This window comes from Falco naumanni, chromosome 7 (assembly GCF_017639655.2).
Source record: "Falco naumanni isolate bFalNau1 chromosome 7, bFalNau1.pat, whole genome shotgun sequence".
NCBI classification, from domain to species: Eukaryota; Metazoa; Chordata; class Aves; order Falconiformes; family Falconidae; genus Falco; species Falco naumanni.
Window position 1 is genome coordinate 4,566,190 of NC_054060.1, and position 26,809 is coordinate 4,592,998.

At 52.4% G+C, this 26,809-nt stretch overlaps 1 protein-coding gene across 4 annotated transcripts in view; it reads right to left on the minus strand.

Moving 5' to 3' along the window:
* The window catches only part of CORO2B (coronin 2B), a 44,916-nt gene that overhangs the window by 12,259 nt on the left and 5,848 nt on the right, over window positions 1–26,809 (minus strand). The window contains exons 2-4 of one of the 4 annotated variants that reach the window (XM_040600819.1): window positions 25,252–25,341; window positions 19,085–19,151; window positions 9,795–9,995 (exon numbers count right to left, since the gene is read on the minus strand). In XM_040600819.1, the coding sequence (XP_040456753.1) occupies window positions 9,795–9,995; window positions 19,085–19,135 (252 nt within the window). In that variant the 5' untranslated portion in view covers window positions 19,136–19,151; window positions 25,252–25,341. Of the gene's footprint in view, window positions 1–9,794; window positions 9,999–19,084; window positions 19,152–25,251; window positions 25,342–26,809 lie in introns of all 4 variants that reach the window. The other 3 variants (XM_040600818.1, XM_040600822.1, XM_040600821.1) reach the window with 3 other exon arrangements.

A 26,809-nucleotide genomic window follows, 5' to 3' on the forward strand; every position in this document is an offset into this window, starting at 1 on the left:
TTCATTTAAATAAAGTATTTCCAATGCAGAGCCCAGAAAACAGATTTGATCAAAAAAAATCAGTTTTCCACTAAACTGAATTTTCCAAAAAGGGTGGAGGGGAATATTCAGGAAAATATTGCTTTTCACTAAAAACATCTCAATATCTAAAACCGGTGTTCACATTCAGCAGCTGTTTCCTCGGGGCCCCGGTGCGTCAGGCACCCTTTGCTGGGCTGTTCATCCTGATGGATGCTGGGGACATGGGGCAAGAGCTGCCCATCACCTGGGGAGACCCACAGAGCCCCTGCCTTCACCCAAACTCCACTGCAAAAACCCTGCCACGAAAAGCTATGAAGAAAAATGGAAAAAAACCCCCCGCAGTTCTGCAGGGATGCAGCCCTGGGACAAACAGCCAAGGTTTGGACAGGGAAAACCTCAAGGTGAGACACAAAAGGTGGAGGGAAACACAGCGGCTTCGGTGCCTCATTAGCACACGAAGCTCTGCCTCCTAGTACCACCCAGGACCCTCCTGTGAATTAATGGCATGCAAAGCACAGCTTTAGCGGTTATTATATTAAGTGTGCTAGCAGACATTGCTCACCCAAATGGCTCAGATTATCTAGCTTTCCCCCTGTTTTCGTATTTGCATTAGCATGACGTTATTAACACAGTCTAGAGCAGAAATTCATGCAACAGCTGTTAAATTCCAGGCGGACAGACCTTTTAACGGCACAAGTTAATATGCAATCACTTTAATTTTGAGCAACCAGCCGAGTGATTTCCTTTGCAAAGTAGATTTGAAGGGTTTTGTCAAAATTCATTAGGCTTTCAAGAGGACAAAGCAGAGTTTGGTTATTAGGGATAGCTCCTGCCCAAGAAATCAAGAGTTTTGATTAAAATTAGTTGAATGCAGCCAGCACGCAGGAGCTGCCACAGTGCCCGCGGCAAGGGACAGTCCCTGCGCCGGAGCAGTGGCGGGTTGTGCCTATGCTCAGAGCACCTGGAAGAGGAGAAAGAGCTGAATAAAGGAAATAAAAAGAAAAAAAACCAAACAGGAATACATGCCATAGCTTCTTATTTAGTCATTCATAGAGGGACTGTGCCAGCAGCTCTGCATTAAGCCATGGTGAATCCTAATCGCTGGATCCCTGACCCCTGGCTACGGGAAGCTCGGTGACCCAGATACCATCCCTTCAGTGAGAGCATGCCGTGCCGTGGCTCTCCGGGCTCCAGCAGCTCTGATGTTTTGCACAGCATGGGCTGGAAGGAGCAAATCCTCCAGCCACTCCAGCCCCTCAAAGCCCTCCCTTCGCTGAAGCAATTAGGAGCGCTTAAAAAGGAGAAAGTTTGATATCTGGGGGAAAAGGACAATGAAATTTTTAAGTCTGTTTAGTTCAGTCATTTTGCAGCTTGGTGACCAAGAAGGAAGCCTTCTCCTCGAAACAGCTGGAAGAGCAGCAAGGGTGGAGGGACCAGCAGCACGTGGAGCCCAGGAGGGTTGGATGCACGGTCCGCAGAGGTTGGACTGCCCCAGGAAGGGGAACACCATTGCCGGGAGGAGCAAAGCCTCTTTACTCTTAGAAGCACCACTTTTAAGCAACCAAAGCATAGCTGTGAGCGCTGTGAGCTCACGAGCCATTTTGATGGAGCCCATCTCAGTGAACCCCTTGGCATCACCAGACTCAAGTGATGGGCAGCATTATCACTTCCAACCCTCCAAGCACCACAGGCTTCAGGCTGGTGATGGCAGGACGCCACATTTGATTTACAACCAACTAGCAGGACACTCAGATAAATCTGTTGAATATATTTCATAAAACTTGCTTTTCACCAGGTTCCCTGGAATTACACGCCCAGAATGTTTCCAAATCCTCATGTTTCCTACGAGGCTCTGCAAGTGTGGCGAAAACCTTCAACTCTACCCTCAAACACACAGAAAACTTTACATAAACAATTGCAGCATCCATCTGGCATCGACACCAGCAGTTCCAGCACCTGTCCATGGGTGAGAAACCTCCTGGAGGCAGGGGAAACCCACCAGCAGCCCCTGGGGACCAGCCAGGCCACCCTTCCCACCCAGCAGCTTCCCCCAGATGCTCCCTGACCCCTTATTAGCTCTTAGAGGGGGATCAGGGAAGCGCTGCCTGAGCCGTAGGGGATTTACAGGGTTTCCCAGGAAATCCTTGAGTACACACGAGTCTCTAGTGGCTGAGATTAAGAGTAAATACAGTTACTGCTGTCTTTTTAAAGAAGGTCTCTCCTACTTGAGAGCCAAAGAGGAGGAAATTAGACAGATCTTGCTGACCTGGAGTAGATCCCCGGCTGATTTGGGTAGGAGGGAAGATCGCTGCAGGTTAACCCATCTTCACCAGGAACCCGGTAACAGAACCAGCACAAGCGAGAGAGAAATTGGACAAACCCTTGGGGGACCCAGAAAACCCACTGCCACAATGCGCTGCCGGCTGCACATCTCCCCACACAGTAACAGGGACCAGCCTGAGCTGAGAGCCCGTGGGAAGGGGGAGGGCAGGAGGAGGGCTCCGGCACATCTGGGCATCACATCTGCAACACGAGCTATTCCAGTAAAGAGTGGTGAGAGCCTGAACGCGAGGGGACGGGTTACTGGCCAGCAGAGGTGTTGCACCAGGAGACAGCACTTGCTAGTCGTTTGTGCAGCTGCACAAAAAAATTCCCCAAGGAAATTCCCACGTGCAGGTGGAACGATGCTGCTACTGGGGATGTTTCTTTCCAACAACTGAATAAATATAAAAACAGATACCTCAAGCCTTTCTCCAGCTTTTCCGCTCTCCCCCAGCAGCCTCCCTTCTGCCAGGCTGCTCATCCAGCCTCCAGCAGATGCAAACCACCAGATGGGCGCGATTGCACGGCCCCAGTTTGGCCAGAGCCAGCCAAGGCTGAGGAGATTGGAAAACCACACATGTTCCCAGCAGGATCACGCCCTGGGAGGGATGGGGCCCACAAGTCACCTGGCTGGAAGCTGGTCCAGGGATTCTCAGTAATATAAAACCATTAAAAAAAAAAAAAAAAGGACAAGAAAAAAAGAAAAAAACAAACCACTGAAGAACTCCACGCATGCCATCAACAAAACTGTTCATCAAAACACTAACTCCAGGCACTGGAAATGTCTGAATGTGCTTCTGGGTCCTGCAGAGAGTAACCAGGTTGTGGTGAACACACTGCCAAGCTTCCCGACTGCTCTTGTGAATGGCAGCTGTAAGTAAAACACTAAACCAAGAGCCAACTTTCCAGTAAACAAATTCTAAAAGCTCAGCTCCTGTTCTGGCACTCTTGAGTGAAGAAGCTGTTTAGCTACATGTGCACCTCCAAGAAAATAATGCCCCAAGTGAGAGCTGCCGCCCCTTTTCCCAGCCTGTAACACCTGGGATATTCAGCAAGGGGAGGGAGATGGAGATGTGCTCCCCCAGCCCCTGCTAGAACAGTGTTTGTGTTCTTAAACAAGCAGTGCAAATAGGCAGGGGTGCACCGAACCGGGCAGGATTTCTGCTTAGACCTTAAATTTTATTGCCTGTGCATCTCCCGCACCCTCGGGTCCACAGGCACCTTCCCCAGCCAGCCTCGCCGTGAGTGGGGAGAGGAGGAAAGCGGGGAAGGCTGCAATCCAAGCAGGTTTTAGTGACCGTCTCTGCCCGGCAAGCACTCCCAGCCATCCCAGCCCCAGCAGAAGCTGCTCCACCAGTGGTGCAGTCAGAAGGCACCTCTGCCTCAGCCCCCGTGACACGCTCCCTGAGCGAGCATCACCAGTCCCCTTGCCTCAGTTTCCCCCCAGAGTGATGATGCTATCGCTGTGCCTGGCAAACCCCATGGTCAGGGGTGCTTTGGAATGAACTGTCACAGATTTATCAGGTCACTTGCCATAAGAAAGTACAATTTATAGACTTACTCTTTTTGTCGTACAACTAAAAAATGCAAGTCATAAAGCCGGAAAAGAAATCAGCGCTGCTTCACGCCATTTTTGCCAGGATGAAGGTTTAAATATCAGTTACTCCTACTGTGCAGACAGAAATGGTGTTAAATTAAATAGAAATACTGTTGTGGGCTGTTGGGGTGACTGTCAGATGAGCTTCTCCAGCCACACTGGACCCACGGAGCCCTACAGCCCTAAACCCCACAAAGCAAGGCGCACAGCAGCTTTTGACAAACAATTTGCACAGATTATAACCCTGAAGCCTTGCTGCAGAAGTACTTTTCTGCACCATAAAAGCAGTAGCCAGGCTCAGGCTTGTTAATTAAAAAGACAAAAGCCTGTATAATGTCCCTGTTAAATTGGATTATGGAATAATAAATCCATGGAAAAATAAATCCATGTTTATTGGTAACAAAAAGCCACTTTTCCCCAGCGAGGACAGGGTTTCTCTCTATTTTAACCGGCAGAGGGGGCAGGCAATTGCAGGCAGGGCTGCACTGTGCTGGCCCAGGCAAAGCTCAGCTCCTGCTTCCCCAGGTTTTGCTGCAAATGCAGCAGCATTAAGCGGGGCAAAATCCACATTTTCCCCTCCCAAGGCCAAGGACCCACATTTTCAAACCTTGTTTCCTCCTCTGACCCATCACCAACTCTCAGGGCAGCACAAAAATCTTACACCAACACTTTTTGACTGATCCAGGTGCTTAAAACCAGCCAGAGCCCAGGTCTGGGCTTCCCGCAGCTGCTCTCACATTATCTCCTTGATAAGTCCAAGGACATCAGATGGTGTTCCAATGTGGAGCTGTAACACTGAAGTGTCAGCTTTTTTGTAAGTCTCAGGTCATCTGTTTTGTTGGGTTTGGTTTTTTTTTTCCTCCTGGCCAACTCTAGGTCAAAGCAAATGTCTCCTGCAGACTAAGAATCAGAGAAAAATTCACAGAAAACAAAAAAAGTAGCACAGACCAAGGGAGTCTCCTGTGTCCTGAGTTTAAAGGTAGCAAAGCTCCAAGGACATGAAAATTGGTTCATGGTACAGAGAACTAGAGCAAATTCTGTATTTTTGCCTGCAGAAAACCTCCAGGTACTTTGAAGCACAGCAGCTCTGAGAAGCGAGGAAAGCAGCCATGTGATGAGCTGGCCCATTCTCTGCCTGCCTTTGGCAAGTAGGTGTCCCCACGGCAGGGGGGGGCATGCATGGGGGTCTCTTGGGTGGTACCATGAGCACACAGGCAGAGCAGATGCCACCAGGACCCTGAGCCAAGACAAGCCATGCCAGAGCCAGGGCAGGCTGCCCGGGGCACGCAGCCCACTCCTCCCGCTCGCCAGCTGCCACCCCGGCACACAGCTGGCAGCAGGTTACAGCCACCAACCCAGCAGCCAAGGGACAGTGGCACTGCTCCTTGTGAAGCAGGGGCTGCTCCCCTGTTGTACCCCTTTGTGCTGGGTAACGAAGGGACAAGCAATACAGGCAAGCGGCTCCCCACAGCACAGGCTGTGCCCAACTGCTGTCCCTGTCCTTGTCTCCCCAGGGCTGCTGCAGAGCTTTGGGGCCTCCAAAGGGATTAGCAATGGGTCTGTCACCTCCCTGAGTTGTCCCTGCTCCAGAGAGGCTCATACAGACCCTCACAGCAGCAGTGATGGGCACCAGTGTCCCACAGGGACAGAGAGGGACTGGCTCCCCCTCCAGCCCCCCAGGACCCCCCTGTTCACACCTCTGCATGCCAGGGCGCACACCACTGGCACGACCACCCACTGCCAGCAGCATAGCAGCCCTACCTGCAGCAGGGGAAGGGGCTGCCCCACACTCAGCCCCATGCCACGGGCACAGCAGCTCACACGCAGGCAGCACTGGCACACGGAATTTTGGACTTCAGCCTCCTGCATGTAAACAGAGACTCCCCCTTCCTGCTCGCTGCTTCCTCCAGGCACGCAGGCAGATAACACTGTCCGGTGGGGAAAAGGAGCTGTCTTCATCTCCTCTACAAACAAAGCTCCTCCTGTTGCAGCAAAAGCAATGCCAGCCACCCATCCCCTGCAAACACTACCCTAAGAAACCCCAGCAAGCTGCATTACAACCTCCTCCCCTCCTAGAGCTGCTCCCAACAGCCCTCCTTAGCCCCAGCCCGGTTTAAATGAAGCTAATTAAATCAGGCACAGCTGAGATAGATCCACATGCTGCTGGAGCTTTTTTTTCCCCAGCTATTTTAGCCAGCCCAGGGTCACAAAAGTTCTGGGGGTGCCTAAAGCCCTGGGGTTCTCTGGGCTTCCTTGGTGCTGGTTGCAGTAAGTGAGCTGCTGTGTGAATACACCAGGTTGGCTGTTTTTTTGTTGGTTTTTTTGTTTGCTTGGGTTTTTTTTAATTTAATAACTGTTGCAAAAAGTTGTTCCAGCCATAGGACTGGGAGGAGAACAGCTCTCTGGCTTTAGGGCTGCAGGTACAGCATCTTCAAAAAGTGCTATATGTATTTTGTTCCTTCCCTGGCCCTTAGTGCACTCTAAGGCATCCCATGCCTTTGCATAAGGCTAAAGCATTTTGGAAATTAAACAGATTGAAGCTGAACACAACAGCTTAGGGATGAAAAGCCCCTAGGAGGGGTAGGGTGGGTGCTCCTGGGGCTGTTTGGCCCCATCCTAGCTCTGGGGTTGCATGCAGATGTGAGAGCCATGGCTTTCCTTTCAGAGGAGCAGAAATGCTTCATTGCTACCAATAAAAACCAGGAGCATTTGAAAGCCTAGAAGATGTGAAGGCTTCTCTGTAGGTGACTTGATGATGTTGGTGGCAATGCCGGGTTTCAGTGTTGGCACTGAGGGATGTGCAGCGCTGGGGAAAGCACTGCTGTCTGGGCTCCAAAATGTCCCATCTCAGACTCCCCAGTTAAGCGCATTCTCTGCTGAAAAAAATGTAGCCACACCATTCCTGACGTTTCTGGGATTTTTGCACAGACTTTTTAAAAATGGAGCCCAAATCCTGGCTTTCCTATAACTGCACAGGTTCTTCTTGCTCAGCCCCTCTCCACCCACGCATCCCTTCACGAGGTGAGGAGCATGAGGGATGGCTCGTGAGGGATAACTGGTGCCAGGAGCATGTCCAGAGTGGCTGGAGCAGAAGTGTGATCCATGCTGGACTACAAACAGGGATATCGCTTCCCTGAGCTGCTTTCCTGCAGAATTATGCTATCTGAGCAGGACTAGGTTTTGTTTGTGATGACGGAGTCCAACCGATTATTGCTGACTCAAAATACACAGAGGTTTTTGTTGTGGTCTCCTCTCCCCTTCAGCTGAAGCCTGGACCGAATCCTTCTGTTGCTAAGGTTTGGGGAGCAAATCATCAACTCCTTGAGCCTCAGCCCAGGCATCAGCGTGCAAGCTCTCCTTCGCCCACTCTTTGGGAATATTTATAGCACCAAACCTTTGCGGTGCTGGGGAGAGGCTGGTTCCCAGTGGCCAAGGCTCCAGAATTTGGGATCCTGCTGCAGCACAGGGTGGGGGGACAGGCTCAGGGAGGATGGGGGAACAAAATGCAGCCGTGCTCCATCCCTCTAACCCACGCAGCCTTGCAGAAGTGGTTACACATCCCCTAGTTAGTTACATAAATAAGTATGGAACCAGCATTTCTGATGTGCAGGCAGAGGAACATATGGCCCAATGTATGCAAATGCATTGTCACTTGAAGCATAAAGCAGAGGGGTTTCTGGTGAACATTTCTGAGGAGAACAGAGGGCAGAAATAGGGAAGGAAAAAAAAAAGGATGGCAGCAAATCAAATCCTGAGTAGATCTGCAGTATCTAGGTTACCTTAATTATGTTCTGCTAAATATGGATGCCAATTAATTAGAAGGCTGCTGATTTCCAAAGAAAATTAGTTTACTCTTAATGAGCTAATCAGTCCCTATTAAAAAAAAAATAATGAAATTATTATATTGTACAAAGGCGTGTGCAACCACTTGACATGGAGTGCCGAGGTCTACTCCGGCTGGGATTTATTGGGTGCAATATTGACAGGATTTCTGCACGGAGCCGACGATCCCTCCAAAACAGGTTGCAAATGGCATTGCGCTCCTTCTGCTTTTATCCCACTGGGACTAGGCTATGTTTGCCAGGAAAAAAAGGGTAATTTTCTGGCAATACCAGGTTGTTAGCTCAGGATTTAGGATCACAAGCAAGTGGTGCGTGGATAGGCATCCTCCCAGCTCCGGCTTGGTGGCACGGGGAGGGAGGCAGAGATGGAGTCTGGAGCGCTCCAAGTGCTCAGACAAAGCTCCTGTTTTTTCGAATATTAATAAGAGTCAAGCTGTGCGCTGCAATTAAAACGCTGATTATAATTTCTTCCATCTGTAGCCGATTCTACTCCAGAAATTAAAGAGAAATTCAGAAGAGATGGGAATGTTTCATGGGGAAAGTGTCTAAGAGGAATGCCAGGGCATGGGAAGACGGGGTGCGGGGTGCGGAGGGGCTCGGAAGGGAGCTCTCCTCCATCCCACCGCGGCCGGCTCTGTCACCTTCCCCTCCCAGTGGGTTTGGTGCTGCAGTTTTGCTGTCCAGGAGCCTGAGAGACAACACCTTCTCCCCGTGCAGGTGGCGTGTCTTCAAGTTACATGGAGTAGGTGCATCCTTAAGGGGAGCAACGGCAGCTTATCCGATGTCAAAAATCCTTCTGAGAATGAGTGACTGGGAGCATTTGTGTCCCCTCCTGCAGCCCAAGAGCCATGGCACGAGGGCAGCGTGCCCGGGGATGGGATGAGGGTACCAACTCAGAGCTGCCAGTCCACAGGCTGGAGCACCAACTGGAGAGCAACAGCATCAGTGCAACCGTGGTACCCCGCAGCGGTGCCCTGCGCTGAAATTTCAGGAGCAAAGCAAAGGTAATATTTATTTCATGTTCAAGGTCACTGCCGTCTGGCTTTTCCTGCAAGAGAGGCAGCTCTGCATCTGCTGTGGGGATGAGTGCTCAGCCAGGAGCCACCGCTGCACACCAAGCACGGTCCCATGGGGCGACTTCTGAAGCATCAGCTGAATTTACGGGAGTTTAAAATTGCATGAGCAAGAGATGTGCTGATTCACATGGGTACTCATGCAAAGCGCTGGGGCAAGTCTTAGCTGGGGCAGCAGAAGCACAGCACGGTGGGGACAAGGGGTATGTGCTGCAAACAGGATTAATAGTGCAGAGGTGTGCGCGCTCCTCCCCTGCAAAGTGCTTTAGATGGGTAGAGCCGCAAAGCGAAGCCCAGAGCCCTCTGCACAGCACGTGGCTCCTGAGCATCGGCTGCTTGTAAGGGGCTACGGCTCGGTGATGGAGTCTTAAAAATAAATCTGGTGTGAGGTGGCATCTGCTGCCGTGCACAAAGCAAAAGCCCTGGGGTTTTGCAACAGGAAAACTGGGTGCACAGCTGTGCTCTCCCTCTCAGGCTGTCCAGGGCATCACATCTGAGGGCTGAGATGATATGGACAAGCTCAAATAAATGGCGAGGACCTGCTACCTGCTTGGCAGGACAATGGGCCCCACGGGGACTCCTTTGCTTTCTGAAAGCTGTGTTGGTCAAATACCAGGGTCACAAACCCAAGTGGCATCTGCCACTGCGAAGGGCAAGGGTGGAGATGTGCCCAGTGCCCACCCTGCCAGCATGTGCTCACCGAGAGATGCCAAAAACGCTTTTAACAGATGTTTCATTTTCTTCCTAAAGAAAACACCCAATTCACTAAGGCAGCTGTAAATCTTCCCTTTCCTGCACAAGGAAACCCCAGGAAAGGACAACAGTCTTCAACGCATCCTGTTGCAGGAGGGGATTCACGGATGGAGCGAGCATCCACACACCCATACTTAGGGACTGGCTCTGGATCAGAGTCACCTCTGCCGGGGCCAAACCTCTTACCTGCTCGAGGGGGATGACGAGGAAGGACCCCCCACCGGCACTCTCTGTCACGATGGCGAGGAAGCGGGCGTTGACGGCGCAGAAGTGGTTGTCGTGGACGTTCTTGGTGATGGGGATGCCGTCGAAGCAGTGCTCCCGGCTCGCCACCTTCCCATAGACGTTCCGAAACTTGGAGCTGCGGTACTGCGGGCGCCATGACATCTGCTGGGCAAACACAGAGGTCTTAGCCCCCCAAAAATACCCCGCCTGGGCTGTTTCCCAGTTGCTTTCCAGTTTCCAACCTGTGTTGCAATAGGGCTTTTGCCTGACGAGGCATGGCAGTATCAAGGCGGCCCAGACCTGCAAATAAAACACCCTTGAAAAAATGTAAGATGTCTCCCTGGTGCAAGGTACTACTCACAAAAGGCATTAAAAGGCTCTCTACTGTTGCAGAATTTAAGCTGATCTCCTTTTCAGCATGAACTGCTTATCTAGAACACACAGCACTACTACTTCATGTGCATATGACAAATGAATTAAGGCTTTCAATGCGATGGCTTGGAAATGGATTAGTTTGGACCACATGAAAGCATGCATCAGGGCAGAATAAGAGCACTTAGGCAGGGAGTGAGCATCAGAGAGCTGGTACACGTTGCGTTCAGCTGTCTCAGCTTATTTTGCAGAGGTCTCCCTGCGTGGGCTAACCCGTAACACCGCAGAAGCACTTGCTGCAGGCCAGCTGCAGTCACTTCTGCTGATGCGATGCTCCCAGGGACCCACCGGCTGATCTGGATGGACCAGGGATCCTAAGGACTCACTAGCTCACCCTGCTTTCCCAGAGCAAGTCCAAGCGCTGCAGCTGCATGCACAGAAATGAGCGTGCTTTCGCTTGTCCTCACTACTTTGCTTTTTTTAAGTGAGAAAGAGAGACTGCCTTCTTCATTTCAGTCATCTTTTGAACAATCCTTATGGTAGCGCAGGTGTTCATGATAAAATCTATAAAGATTTAAGGCACTCTGAGTGTGTGGAAGAGCATAAGCGTTTAAGCCACCTTAAAGCAACACAAGCCCTCAGCTCTATCCACACACCCGGTAATCACACGCCTGAGGACTCACAGCCGCTCACGTCTTCATAACCAGCATCTATTGACAAAAGCGTGTAAGCATGTCCTTAAACGCTGGGTCACCTGCTGAGAGCATCTCTCGGCGAGGGGTAACACCAGAGAAATGCGCCAGTGGCTGCTCTAATCCTAAATAAATCCGAGTCCCTGCTTGCCCCCGAACTCAACGCCACGGGCATGCGGTTGGGAGCACGGCATGTTTGAGCAGTGGCTCCTGAATAGGAAAAGGGAACGCTTTAAGACTGGAAACAGTAGTGTTCCCACCTCTAGCTCGTATGAACAAGCCCATCGGCTTAACTCACGGATGTGGGGCAGAAGACAGAGTGAGGAGCAGTAGCGGGTAAAGCCCACACTGTGCATTATAGGGCTGACATCATGGGACGTGTTGCATGGACCTCACACCAGCAGAGCTCTGCTGTGCTGATATTCTTCACAGCATTCGACAGCCTGCCTGCAGGAAACCTGTGCGAGGGTACGGACCCCACTGCCTCCCCTTGGCCCCATATCCACCCACCACACCCACAATCCCAGCGGTATTCCCATCTCACCAGCAGCACACGCTGGCAGCATCCTTCTGGGGATGCACGGCAGCACCACGGCTGCACGTTTGCCATGCAATGCTATTGGCAATCCCCAGGCTGCAAGGAAAAAGGACACAGATCCTTAAGGGTTTAACCCAAAACAAAGGCAGAGAGATTGTTTTTGGCTGGAAAGGTTTCTGCTCTGAAGAAATGCAGACTCACGTCCAACAAAGCGCTGTGAATCTTTGCCAAACCTACCCAAGCGGTCGGAGCCAGGCAGGGCAAGGAAAAACACCCTGACCACAGCTTAAGGAGTGGCTTTCAAGTTTTTCACTAAGTCTTACATTTTCCTTTGTCTGAACAGATGAGTTTTCATATTGAAATTATTTTTTTTATAATATTCAAAAAGCACAAAAATTTATTTTGATATTTTTAAGCTCTAGATTTGCTCTGTGATCCCGGGACTTTGCTCTCCTTTCTACCGGCTGCGCCCCTCTGCTCTGGACCTATTGCAAAAAAAGCCCCAAACTCTACCAAAAGGGACATTTGCTCAATCCTTCCCCCACTCAAACTTTTCAGATGCCTTGTAGCATATCCCCACACAGGAAAAAACCCACCCCCCAACCCTGCAGAAACCCGTCCTGCCACGTGGGGTTAGCCGAAAAGGGGCTGCCAATATTTTGTGCATCCAGAAATTCAACTTAACAAGTCGCTGCCAAATGAAGCGCCAGCACAGATGACCTCCAAGCAGCCTGGAAATGTGTTTTTACCCTTCACGCGGGTCCTCACGTGTGTCCTATGGATGCTCCCTACTCGCTGTGGTCCCCAGCTCCCAGGGCGATGCTGCTTCCAGGACCTCAGCACTTTTGCATCCCTCTTTTTTTTTTTTTCCAGCTCTCCCTATTTTATTCTTTCTCCAAAAACCGGGCAAGTCTCCACGCAGCCCCCGCCACACTGGGAGGAAGCAATAAGCCCAAGTGCCTGTTTCACTGGAGAAATCCAGAGTTTCTTTCCTTCAGCCTCAGTCAGTATTTCCTGCAAACAGCGTCATGTCGCCCTGCGGCCCCGGGGATGCAGACGGCCGGAAACGCCGGCAAAATCCCTGGCAAGAGGCTCAGGCTGCCCAGAGCCGGCGTTGTGCAGCCGCCGGCTCCCGGCTGGGCCCTTCCCTGCAGATTTCTGGGTCTTGCAGCTGGCGGAGGCTTTCCCATGCCAGAAATAGCTCCTGCGCCATGTGGGAGAGCCTTGGGGGGCTCACAGGGGTCCCAGCCCCACCAGCTGCAGGGAGCATCAGCCTTTGGGTGGAGAGGGTGCTGCAGTGCGGGAGGAGCGTGGAAAAGGAGCTGATGGGGGATTTGGGGTTGAAAAATAAAAAGCTCAGCATCTTTTGCCCCTTTGTCAGGCTCTGAAGCAGGTTGCTCCTGCCGGCGTTTTGTCCTGTTGCTGGAGCAAGGTGCTCAAGAGGTGGGCGTGCAGGAAAAGTCCGCTTTCACCACGTCATCTGTGTCTGGTCCTTCAGCGGATGGCTTTGGCAGAGGTTGTGTTCTCCGGCTGGAAAGCATCCCAGGGAAAGCAGCTCCTCGCTCTGCAGCACTGCTTACACCTCCAGGTTTGGCACATGGAGGTGCTGCCGGCCCTGGGCTGCCACGCTCAGCCCAAACCCCTTTCCCCACGGAGCCCACTGGGCTGCAGGAGGCATTGCCTACAAATAAAAACCTAGAAAGATACTCTGCCCCCCCCCCAATCACCAGTTTCCCATTGCATTATCCCATCTAGGTGTTTTTGTGAGTGATGTTTCAGTTCTGGCTTGCTGAAAACTTCAAGTTTCCAAGCAGATGCTAGCTTTATTTTCCCATTTTAATTTATTCTTTATTCCTCCACTTATTTTTCCCTACTATATATGCTTAAACCTCTCTCATGGCACTTTGAAGCATCCAGGGGATGGGGGAAGGAGCAGGAGCCCTTTGGTTTCTGCTGGTAGCCCATGGTGGCCGCAGCACTGAGCCTGTGGCTGCACTGCCGGGGACACCACAGCCCTGATCTGGAAAGATATCCCCAGCACCCGGCTGCTCCCAAAGGATGCGGACAAGAGCACGAGGCCACCAAGTGACCTAAGGGATGCCGGGAAGAAGAAAGTCAATGAAAAACCAATGTGCAAAGGGTGATACACCGCCCTCATGCTGCAAAGACGGCGGCCGATGGGTTGCACGTGGGAAGTCTTCCCAGCAAAATACATGATTTCACAAGGAACATCACTTTATGATGGAAAATTGTTGAAAACAAGTCGAATTTCTAGCCAGGAGGATGAAAATCTTGTATCCCGCAGCCTCTGCAATCCACGGTAGAGGTACAGTTTCAAATGGGAAATAGTTTTGTTATTTACTTATTTATTTTCCCTCCGTGTGCTGCTTTGCAGAGTCCTTCGCTCCCCTGGGTTTCCGGGCTCGGAGGGGACACGCTGGAGCTCGGCACTGGACAAACATCCTATTTCCTGGCCGAGCCCACGAAGGCTTTTGAAGACAAGGAGGGGATGGAGAGGAGGGGGAATGTGGGGGTTGCTTCGGACACCGGCGGGATGCAGCTCAGCATTCCCCTCCGGCACCGAGTATTTTGCAGGTGGTGTGACATTTCCCAGTCAGGGAGGAAAACAGCCCCTTCCCCAGAGGAGCTCGACTCGGGCAAGACAAAGCAGGAGAGGAAAGGCTGGAAAAAGCGACCCGGCCACGGTCCCACGCTGGCCTCTTTGCCCCACACTTCCTGCCGGGGGGACGGGGACAGCGGCCAGGGGCTTCGCATGGGGGTTCACATGCGGAGACCGGAGCATCTCATGTCCCACAGGATGTGGGGAGAGGTGGCTGCGACCGGACCCGGCTGTGCTGGCATCGACGTGACCCAGGGGATGGGGCCTTCCCCAAAACTTAAAGAGAAATGTTGCATTTGCTGTCTTCACCTTGAGTTTAAACCCTTCTCCGTCTGCATTTCAGCAACTGTGGAAATGAACAGCATTTCAAACTCCTCAGATTTTTTTCCCAAACCTCTTTGCCTTTTTTTTTTTTTTGCCTCACTTACAAATTACTCGACTTACATTTTGCAAAATCGTGTTTGTTCAGAACCTATCATTTTCATCACAAATTATTCCCCACCTATGAACACCCTCCTCTCTGCTCTAGAAGAGAAAAATGCAAAGAAGAAACTCGGGGCGAATTCAGGGATGCTTGTGAGACCCCAACCACCACCCCGCAGCCGACAGGCACGCTGCTGCTGGCTGCTCTCTGGGAAGGCAGAAGATGCTGGAAGATGAAAAAATCCTGCTAATTTTAGCTCCTACAAACCGCCTGCCCTGGTGCACTTGCATGAAGCCGCAGATACCCCTGGTCGGCCCCAGCTCAGATCCAACTCCCAGCAGCGAGGGACCAGCTCCTATCACTGCGCCATGTGCCACATCCAGCAATTCTGGAAGTTATTATCCAGAGCATTTACAATCCTACAACATATAATTTTTATAAAACTCACTTTTTGAGTAATTCTCTATGTTCTGCTGACGGTAACGGGCATTTTTATTTTTCCATCACCTCACTCCCAATGGCTGAGAGGCATTAAAAAATATTATTGATTTATTGGAGTCATTTCCATCCATCTCCAGAATCAGACTAATGTGCCACCATTTCCAAGGTTCATTCCAGTTCTGCATTATTCTTGGACTCTGGTTTTTCCTTTCATTACAAAACTCCTCCCTTGTTTTGGGTCGAGCAGAACTTACATGAAAAACGAGACTCCTATAAAGCACTTTGAAGTGCGGCAATAAAATAAATCACATCCCCAATCACGACATTCAGCATCAGCATTAACCTCATGAAAAAAGCCGAAAAATTCTCCACTCTGCTCCAGTGTTTTTAGGCTCATTGCAATTTTTTTACTTTTTTAAGTGCTTGAGGGGAAAAGTGTGTCCCAAAATCCTGAGCTGGAAGGTGGAAATCTCTTTGGCAACAACAGTGAGCGCAGAAAACAGGCGTGCTGGGAAGCCCTGAGCAGGGATGCAGGCCAGTCCAGAGCATCTCATCCCCTTCCTCTCCTTCCCCTGCTCCCCCAGCAGCCCTGGGGAGGGGGGGCCGGCAGCGCTGCCATCCCGCTCCTCGTCTCCAAACAAAAGAACAAAGCGTCTCATTGAGGTTTCATAATCAGAGCAATGATATCTGCCACCGCCGGGCACCCGCGTCGAGCCAGGCACCCAGCCTTGGGGGGGGGCATCCCTCGGTTAGCAAAAATATTTTTAAGGAGTATTGAAGGAGAAACGCAGAGGACTGCTGGATTGTTTGTGCCTGTCATTGCGTTGGGTTTTGTGCTGTTCCTCAAAATCAGAGGAAAACACACAGACATGGAGGTGGGGAAAGCCCCCAGGCACAATACTACAGCCAAGGAGACCGGTTTGCAGCTCCAGGTGAAGCCTGCTGCCCTCCTTGGCACCTTTGCAGAGCTGTATTAATGTCTTACTCTGATCCTGCTCCACTGCAAAAGCAGATATGGGAAGAAGATGGGCAGGAGCATGAAATGCAGGTTGGTTAGCAGGAGACTTCCCATACGCAGTGGGGTTAGATTAAGGTGACGATGCTGAGGAGCGGCTGCAGCCCGTACCAGGGAAGGGATGAGCAAGTTTTCCTTGCTGAGAGCGCAGGCTGGCCCATGCATGGCAGTTGCAGAGAGCTGACACCCCTATTTTCCCCCCCAAGAGCTGCAATATTGCATCACATATCACTGGGCTGAAGATGCAATATTGCATCATGTATCACATGAGCAAGATATGGAGGCATCCACCCGAGCGGCGCAGGGAGCTCCCCGGGACAAGGAGCAAAGCAACCCTCTGGCTGCTGAGGGATAAGAGCTGCCCCATCCTGGGCAGCCTGTAAGCTCCTGCTTCTTGCAGGGTGGGGAAATAAGCTTTTAAGTGGGTGTTTCAGGCTTCCGTTCAGTTTTACAGCAGAGAACAGCTTCATGAGTAATGGCATTAATAAAAAAAAAAAAAAAAGCTACTTTTTTTTTTGCAGGTTTCTCTCGAGGATGGAGGATTGGTACCCACCCCACATACCCCATCAGCCAGGCAGAGCAAATGCCGTGGGGCAGGCATCTGACCCACATGTCCCGTCAGCACACACAAAACCCACGGGGCCCAGCTCTGCCCACACCCCCTGGGAACAGCGCTGCTATTTGCCTGGAAAAAAGAAAAGGAACCAAAAGCAAAAACCCAGCCCCTCTTTGGAGGCTTTTCTGATCTGCTGGCAGCTCCAGCATTTGCCTACCAGCAGCAGCAGGACACAGCTCTTGTCTCAATGTGTTTATTTTTAAATGCATCTTTTCAAGCATCGGGAGTCTTGGCAACAGCAGCCGGGAGGGAGAGCTTGCGCAAAGAGCCCCGAACGCTGCAATAGGCAGTCACACAGCACAGTGGACTGTAATCCCTAAAAAAATCTATATATCTTATATATCCTACATATAGCGCTGTTAAATCTGCCTCAGTCGTGAAAGCTTTCAGAGAATCTGATTGCTTTTTTCAGCTGTATGAAGCAGTCATTCGGGGGGTTAGCAATACCCCCCCCCAGCCCCAGTGCGGTGGGAGCCCTTTCTCCTTCGTCCTGTGCCCCCCAGCAGCGTGCTGGCAGGGTGACAAGGGGGCTGTGGCACTTAGAGCAGCTCTTGGGGTTACCGCGATGACACGTAGCATCTCCCATGGCCTTAGAGAACTTTTTAATGGGAAACCAGTGCTCTTTCATCACCACTCTCTGACTTATTGTTCTGCCCGTGGTTAAGTCGCAGGGTTATGGTTGGCTAGCAGGAAAAAAAAAGATATTTGCATGAAAAAGTGTGTTGGGAAAAGGAAATCCAACACTCATTTTTTTGCTTAGAAAATCTGGAGCTTTCAGGAGGGGTTTTGTGGCAGTCCAGGAGACAGTGCCTTTCCGAAATCACATTATTCCTTTTTGTCTTGCCTCCTCCCGGCGCAGGCAGAGGTTCTGGTGAGCATTCCCTACCCAGGGCTTTCCAGTTAAATTCAACATACACTTTTCTATCAAGAAAACCAAATACAAGTGAAACCCACCCCCTCATTGCCCCTGTGCCCGCCTTGTGTGGGGTGATTTTCCTTCGCTCTCGAGCTGACCTGCAGCCTGCACATCCCTGCGAGCTGCTGGGCAGGAGTTATCTTCTGTCAGAAAGGTCAGCGGTGCTCAAGTTTGACATTTCAAGTATCAATCAGCCATTAAAGCAACAAAGTGTTACTGGGCAAAAAACGGAGCTGCTTTTCGGCACGTCTTAACCAAGGAGATGGCTTCATCTGTAGGAAGTGCAGGGCTGCCTGATACCCCCCTCCCCGTCCTCACCGAGGCACACTCCTCACAGCTCCCTCCTGCAGACAGCAGGGAAGAAAATATCAAAATAGCTCACCAGGGGCTTATTTTAGAGGAAAAAGCCACCACCAGCTTCGCTGCCGTGCCAGACTCCCGAGCACGCTGCCATGTGCATTCCGGGACAGAGCCGTCGCCCCCGAAGTCCCTGCAAGGTGGGTACAACCTTGCTCTGGTCCTGATGCCCCTCCACACCCCGTGAGCATCAGCACTGGGGGATTTAGGAGCCTCGTGGCCAAGGGGGGATTAAACCTCTTCCCAAAGGACATGGTACGTATCAGCCATGGACTTGAGGGGGACCCCAGGTCCTGCAACAGCCAGAGGCAGGGCACCCGTGCCTGGGAAGCCCTGGGATGAGCAGGGCTGCGCTCACAGCCTAAATCAACGCTGGCAAACACAAAACACTGCCCCTGCGATCACTATGCGGTGGGGGAGCCCCTGCATAGCCACCTCCTCGCCCCAACCCCATCCCCGCTCCCTTTGCTTGAGCAAACCAGTATTTTTTCCACTCGGAAGGGAAAATGCACAAGCTGGAGCTGGCAGAGCCGCTCAGGCTGCAGCAGGACCATCACCCCGAGATGTGTCCTGCCCAGGCTCCTCTGGATGCGGAGGATGGGATCTGCTCAGTGCATGCCCGGTGCGTTAGCAAAGCATGTATGTACGATTTATGCTGCTGGAATCCACTCCCTAAAGAAAAGCTTGAAATTAAACAGCTATATTTTGATAAGATACCCAGCATTGCCAAAATTAGTCATCAAATGCTTATTGTTCCATGCACATTAGATTAGAGCCAAACAAATGCTGATTTTAATCTCCCCAGCACTCTAATGCTCTGATGCTTCTCAATTCAACCTTGAAAACAGCTTTTGTTCACATTAATGGCTTTCATGCTAACGAGGCTCGGTAAGATTTAACATTTAGGCACATCCCGTTCTTCATTTTAATAACAATTCCACCACAGAAAGCAACACATGTTCGCAGTGTGCAGGCGTAATTCAGCCACCAAACGTGCCTGAAAGTCCAGGTTCAGCATTGCTGCAGGATTGGTGCTTCGGCCGGGGCACCTGAGCCAGTTTGCAGCCCGAGCTTGACTCAAAAGCAAACGGGCTAAGAAACGCCAAGTCTCCGGTGTAAATTAAGTGGTTTCTCTTTTGTGCCAAGGGACCTTCAGAGCACAGCCAGCCAGTTGGGCTCTTGGCTCGCTTGGGCTCAGCTGCTGTTTCTATGCATCTCTCTGTCCCAGCCTTATTAAAATGCCCTGCGCGGGACACTCACCAGGCTGCTGTGCTTGCTTCCCAGCACGCTAGACTTGTGGAGGTCTCTCATTGACTCGACAAGAGCTCTGTGCAGAGAGGGAAAGCAAAAACATTCAATTCACCATCCCAGGAGGCTGAGATAAAACACACAAACCCTTCCTGCTTCTCCGCGCCGCAGCACTGGGCAATGCATGGCAGGATCCGACCCCCACGGGGCTGCTTCTGGGGGGGTTTTGCACAAACCAGAGCACTGCCAGCAGCAGGGCACGGGGCTGAGCCCCCCAAGCCACAGGCAGCAGCCATCACACCGACCCCCATCTCCTCCTCCCTGGCGACTGCCAGCCCCATTATAATGATGCATTGCCACCTACTTTCTTCTAGAGAACAAAATAATTCCACCAGAACTAGTTTTTGCTCCTGAGACCATTAGCAAATGGAAGCATTTATGTACACGGCACATTACCTGACTCATACCCAGTTCACGTGCTGTTCAGCCTGTCCAGAAACCCTGGGATCAGCAGTGGGATGTAAAGAAACATCTATTCATACACCCAGGTAAAGTTTGCCGGCAAGTCAGATGCTCGCTCAGAGCCCGCAGAGCACCGGCATGGGCACCTCACCTGCCACAGCCAGGGCAGGATCTGGCCCCAAACCCCGCATGGGGACAGCCTGAGAAGGCAGCAGGGCTGCGGTGGCTGCAAAGGCGAGGGGCAGCCCCTTCCTTGGGGAAACAGAAAGGGGGATGCTTTTTTGCTGTATATTTTCAGCGCAACTGGCTTTTGCAAGCACCAGAAATGGGGGGTTGCACTGAGCCACAGGGAAAAGCTGTTTTACACGCTGCTGGGGAGCAAACTTTTAAAATAGAGCACTTTCAAAGGCTTCAATTTTAGAATTCGTGCTTCTCTGCAAGAAGCCTTTGCTTGCCCTTTGAAAAAAAGGCAGTTGGCATGAAATCCAGTACAGGCTGATGGACACAGCTTGTTGATGTGTCCCCCTGAGGAGCAGCCCCAGGTCTCGGGGACACTGGCCGGAGCCCTGCACACTCATACTGGGCTGACAACATGCAGCAGCACAGCAGTGATGACAATCAGAGCCCCCAAACCCAGTCCTGCCAGCCCGGGAAAGTTACAGGGGCTGGAAGGGAAGAAGGGACTTAATAGTTGTACGAGGCCGGTTCAGGATTGCATACTGACCACTAAAAAGCAGATTATGGGTATTTATGAGACAGGCAAAACCGTACATCCCATTACAGACAACTATGACAATAACGAAGAATAAATCTCCCCATTAAGCCTCCATGCAGCTATTATGGTTTGGATGGCTCAGTAGTCATGACTCCAAGATAACATCAGTGGTGCCACGGGACCTCATCCATCTCCCGCTGAAGTGAGCGCGGTGGCTGCTGGGCTGGGGCTGGGGCTGGTCACAGCTCTGCTTCCCCCCAGCACCAGCCCAGCCGTGTCCCTGCCCTGAGGTCTCACACAGACCCATGCAAGCCCCTCCATGGCTGCCCACGGGCAGAAATACCACCTGGCAATGCTCCACTGCCAGAAGCACAGTCCCAAATGCCATCAGCAACCTGGAGATGCTTTTTCTTTCAAATAAAGTTTTTCCAAACATGTTTCAACCCCCCAGTAAAAAAGTTACGATACATAACACAAACTAGTTATAAATGTTCAAGAACAGAGAAAAGAGTCTCCTCCGTGGGAAGAAACCTTTTTTCCTGGTTCTGATACAGGTTTAACCCCCACAAAAAGCTGAGGGCTGATAAACAATTACATAATTTTTGCTTTATTGACCTAATGTGGGCAGAACTCAGCAGCCTACAGAGCCACGGGCACGCTGGTCCTCGTCCCTGCCAGCTGGTGCTGCACAAGGCAGCATCTCTCGCTATGTGCCCGCGGCAGGATGAGGTGCCATTGGCCCCCTCCTCTCTCGGGGAGAGAGGAGAATCAGCCATGCAGGGAGAGGGTCATCCTGCTCCCATCTCACCCCACCAGCTCCATTTTCAGCATCTCCTGACAGGACAGGGTGCTGAAGCATCTGTCCCATGTTGCGTGCACATTTGTACTGCTGACAAGAGACCTCATGCCCCTCCCCCCATCAACCCCACAGTCCACAGAGCAGGGTAGAGCCCTTCATCCTGCTCTTAACAACACTTTGGAGACCCAAACCCTACAGTAAGCAGCAAATCTTGTTTTCTCCTTATTTGTGCATCTGCCTGATGGCACAAACAGCTGGAGCAGCAGAGGGAAGCTGAGCGAATGGCTCTAGATCTGCACCCACCACAGGAAACACCTTTGGGCTCTAATAAACACCGGAATAAATGCACTGAGTGGGGCCTCAGGAAAGGGTATGTTCCCACAAAACAGGCTGTCATGTTTCCACCCTCTCTGTCCTGCTGGGCTTCACTCGGCACAGCTGGATGGCAGCGGTGAGGACGAGCTTGCAGACTGCATGGCAGAGGGGAAAGCAGAGGTGGCTGGGGGTGTAGCTCAGGTCTCACAGCCCCCTGCTAGTAGCAGCAGCCCGTTTCACAGGCTATTCCATGGCAGGGGATGCTGCCAGCCCATCAGAGAGCCGTACGCTGGCACGAGGGTCATCTGCAGCATGGGCCCAGCAGAGCCCCCAGAGCGCACATTGGGTTAAGGTTGCACTACAAAACCACAGATCTGGGGTTTGATGCTGAATTCACTGTGTCCTTACCCACGGGGGTTGGCATCTGCCTGTTTGCTGTAGCAAATGGTGAGACGATGGATTCAATCGCCTTGCAGTGCAGGAGCACCAGCGCCGACGTGGCCTGGCTGCCTCCTTCCCAGGTGGGCCGGCCCCATCCGCTTGTGCTGTGCCCCAGGAAGGTGCCCCCCACCAATGCATCCACACATCAAACCTCTCCCCATGTCTGGGACGGCAGGGGAGCAGGTCGGACCCTGCTGACACAACAGCGAGATACAAGTGCTGCAGGAGCAGTGGCTGCGCTCAAGGGATGCATTGGAGTTGCCCCATGCCCAGATGTCACCAGGGGAGCAGCATCAGGGCTGCTGTGAAGCTCCATGGGGTGATGTCCCCCCGTGAGGAGGTCACACCAAGGTGAGCAGGCAGGAGCCTGGGCATCCCCTGGGCTCGCTCTGCCCCACATGCCCCCAGCCCAGAGCCCTGCCAGAGCAGCCCAGAGAAAGAGGCCAGGGACAGCAGCACATTGGGATGCTCCAAAAGGCAATTTCCAAGGTTGTGCTGCCAATCCAGCATCAGCTTTGCCCTGCACTGGCCCTCCAGCACCTCGGTGGGTGCTCTGCAGCAGCCAGCACCAACAGGATGAGCAGCACTCTGTGCCCAGGAACGATGCTGTGATTACACGTGTGACACTGTGATGGTATTAGCACTGGGGCAATGTCCAGGCAGACAGACTGGGGACGCCAGGCAGGCAGTCACACAGCCAAGGGCAGCGACCCCCCCAGCACTGCTCTGACTCAGTCTCCCCAACTGGAGCTGAGCTGCCAAGAGCCAGGGCAGATCTCTCCTTCTGCACCCGTTGGGGCAGGGGGTGCATCCCAGCTCCCTAACAGTGACCAGGGGGGCCCTGAGACAGGATTTTTGGCAGGCATAGTTCACTGTGGGAAAGCCACCGGTCCTTAGTGCACAGACAAGGAGAAAAAGCGAAGAGAGCTCCATGATTATCCAACTTGTAAAGAGCAGTAGATTGATTTTACCAATATTAAGGATTAATCCCAATAACGCGTTCTAAACAAAAGACAGACAAACATTTCTGAAGCGATATCTGCCAGCTGAGTTTTTTCCAGCCTGGAAGGAAGTGACTGGGATTTCCCTGGAGTTCAACTTTTCAATGATGTCTTCTTTCTACAGACCCCTGACTGCCTGGGAAGAGCCTCTCCTCTTCCCAAGTCGCTGGGAAAAAAGCACAAAGCGAGGCCAGATGTCTCCTGGCCATGAGACTAGGCTGTCACCATGAGTCCCCATCCCTCCTTGACCACAGTGCTGCTTCCTGCCCTCCCAGGGCACTTCACATGGTCCCACAGACATGCCGGACCGCCCAGGAACGATGCAAAAAGCATCCCTGGCACCAGCATTTGCGGGACTAGTGGGGGCCCCATTTTGGACCATTTTCTCCCCAGGAAACCTTCTGGGGGAGGCAAACCAAACCTCGCCTGGACCCATGTGCTGAGAAGAAACACAAATCTCACGCTCATCAATAAATTCTGTAAACAAGCACAATTTTCCTCCCACTCTGTTTCCCAACTACTTCCCACCCTGTGAAGCTGGCGGAAACATCCTGATGAAGCACAAAGTATTTCTGGCCCCCGGAGCTGCCCTGGGTCACTGACCACAGGATTTTACCCTCCTCCAGCTTGGAATAATGTTTCCTTGAGGGCAGAAATATTGCATACTTTTTCTCAACTTGAGAGGTTTTTAGGAAACTCAGAGAGGGAAAAAAAGTCTCTTTTCATGTGTTGAGATGAGTGGGTAACCGAGCCAGATGCTCATCCATGAGTGTTATTTCACGTCACATCACAGGTCATCAAGAAGACTGAGTCTTGTTACTGGAGACTTGGTTACAACAGGTTTTTTTCCAGCCAGGATCCAGCAGTTTTAAGCAGAATAAGTGGGGCTGCCTGGATAACAAGAGAAAGCCTCCAGTGGGAGGACGCCATAAATCCAACCCCTCCTAAACTCACCTGCTTTTCGATTGTAAAGAGGTGGAAAGCCATACACACAGGCAGTAAAGGGCTGGGGGACAGCAGGGAGAGGGGTGGTTGCTGGACCCCACGGGTAAGAAATGGCTTGGGAAGATGCTATGGGGTGGTTGAGGGTAAAAATATTGGGGCAAAAAGGGCTGCTGGGAGCACTAACACTTCTACTTTTGTAATAGCCTGAAAGAAAACCTTACAAAGCCCCATTTTTGTACAGGATGTCAACCACAGAAACTTCTTTATCCTGGCAAATGGGACTTTTCCAAGGCAGGGAGACAGTGCATGGGTGAGCAGCTCAGACACCTCACTCTCACTGTTGTTTTCTACCCAAAATCCCCAAAATGTTCTCCTGAAACAAGCACCCCGGGGTGCTCCTCAGGGTGCAGGGCAGCATCCCGCAGCCCAGGCTCCAGCAGCTCCTTTCCCATCCCAGCTGCTCCTGCATGGAGCCATTCGCTCCTGGACAGCTTACAAAACTGCGAGGGTTTTTTGGAAGTTTATCCCAGTTGGGGGCAAAAGTTTTCCAAAAGAAAAGAAGAAAAGTAAAAAAAAAAAAAAAAAAAAAAAAGAAGAAGAAAAACAAACACTATCTTCTAAATATTTCAGGCTTCAGAAACCCGTTTCCTGGCCAGCACGAGGAAGTGCCAGAGCCTGGGTGGATGAAGGTCACAGGACGCCGGGGCCGGGGTGCGGGAGGCACCGACCCCCCCCCGCTGCCAGCCCGCGAGGTGCCCGCCAGGGAGCTGGAGCCCGGACAAGCCCTGCCTTGTGTGCCGGCTCCCAGGAAGAGGAAAACCATCCGCAGAGGCAAAATGGAGACTTGTTATTCAGGCACAAACAAAAGCGCAGGGAAGCTCAAGGAGGAACGTGTTGCAATATTCCTCCCCTGCCCCGTGATGTGCACGCGCTCACCTCAGCCTCACATCTCGCCTTTTCCCTGGTTTTCCCTGCATTTTAGCACACAGTGCTCCAGAATCGGGTTTCTTTGCACTTAATATAACTACAAGAGTGGCCAATGTGACTCTCTTTGCCAGAGGTTTGTAGTGAACCAACCCGGAGCTGTGAACCCCTCGGGAAGGCGTGGGAGCCGGCATCCCGCAGGCTGAGCCCGCACGGGATGCTCGCTGCACACCAATATTGCTGTACACTCAGCTTTTTCACCACTGGCTTAAAGAACTCCGCACTTCCACAAGGACTGAGTCTTCCATGGATCTGTTCTCACCCGATGTACCAGGGGTACAGGGTGAAATTTTGGGAGGAGGAGAACTCCAGTGGCTGATAAAAAAATGCTCTCCTGCCCGTGCAGCCACCTGCCCAGCTACCTGCAGAGGAACTAGGGCTGGGCAAGAGGGGCTGCTGTGGCAGACCCCCACCCTGGGCATGGCACCATGTCCCTGGGCTGTTTCCATCCCTCTCTGGCCCTCCCCAGCACCGCCCCGGGGTCTGTCAGGGCGCAGGAGCAGCACGGGGTCCTCACCTGCCCTGCTCTGCTCCACGGGCTGGTTGGGTGCCTCCTGACACCCAGGAACGGACGCGGGGCTCAGGGAAACGTGGGTGCTCCTCGACCCTGGAAGAAAGGGAAACAAACCCTTTGGTTACCGCAGCACCACCAGGCACGAAGCCTGAACTTTGACTTCGCCAAATGCACTCAAGAAATGCCTGGTGCCAAACCGGGGTGCAGCCGCTGCAGCCTGTGCCGCCGTGGGCAGCTGATTCCCAGTGATACCAGGATTAGCTCCAGACACCCCCCCCCCCTCATCGCCAGCCCCGCACAGCGAAACTGCTGCTCATCCCAGCTGTGAGCAGGGATTTCATAGCATGGGCTGCGCAAGCCCTCATTCACCCGTGGGGATCTCGAGCCCCAAAGCACGCGGTGCAGAGGCTCTGGGTGCCAGCAGCTGGCACGGGGATGGCCCCAGCACACCTGCAGCCACGGGACAGCCAAGCACCACGGCCACGCTCAAAGTGTTGCCAGCACGGATGGGCCAGGATGGGGCACCCATCGCTCCAGAGCCACCCAGGCCCTGCAAGGGCCAGCGTGCCTTGGGGCAGGCACGCAGCAGTGGCCCTGTGCACGGACAGAGAGGCCATTATTCCCTGGGGAATTTATAGCAGCTATTGTACAGGCGGAGAGCAGGGATGCTCAGAGCAGAAGGCAGCCGGGGCTGGGCTGGGCTGCAACAGGACCCTCATCCATGAGGTGCTAATGCCTCCAGCTTTGACAACAGCCCCAGCACCCCTACAACCCCGGGAACCAGCCTTTTCGGTCCCTCCCATTACCAAAACCAAACAGCATTAACTCTCTGACAGCAATGCCCAGCGCTGACACCCCCCTGTCCCCAAGACAGGCACATGCACAGCCCCCAGCTGGCCCCAGCAGCTTCCCCTGCTGCGCCACGGCTTTTTTGGCTGGAGCACAGCTATTCCCGACCCTTCGGCACGGGAGGTGGGTGAGGATTTTTCCATAAGGCCCAGCAGCTTGTTTGAGGGATTTGCACAGCAGGCTGTCGATGGAAGAAACCACCGCACTGTGAGGGGAAAACCCAGGTCTGCATCCCGTCAGGAGGATGGGGGCTGTGGTCAGCAATCGGATGGAGAGGGCAGCTTTCAAGCACACATCCCATCCTGGTGCTGAGCAGGAGCTTCCTCAGCAGTGCTTTTATGTAAATATGGAGCAACACGTTGGAAAGCCTCATTTTTGGTGCAGCGAGGTGACTGTCACCCTGCCCTGCTCGAGGATGCCCAGATTTCCCATCAAGCAGGGTCTCTGCCGCGCTCACCAGCTGCATGCCACAGCAGGTTTGGGCTCGGGTCTGAAGGCTTTAGCCTTAGTTCTCTGCTCTCTGTAACTCAAGCAACATCCTGGCAGCTCCAGCACTGCCCCACACAGCCTCTCCCCAGGCAGTTTTGTTCCCGAGGCTTTTCGGAGCGATGCTCGAGGCTCTGCAGACCAACTCCGGCCAGGGAGCCGCAGCGAGGGGGCTCTGCCAACAGCTTTGTGATGAACAAAGGAGCGCAGGATTTCTGGGAGCTGA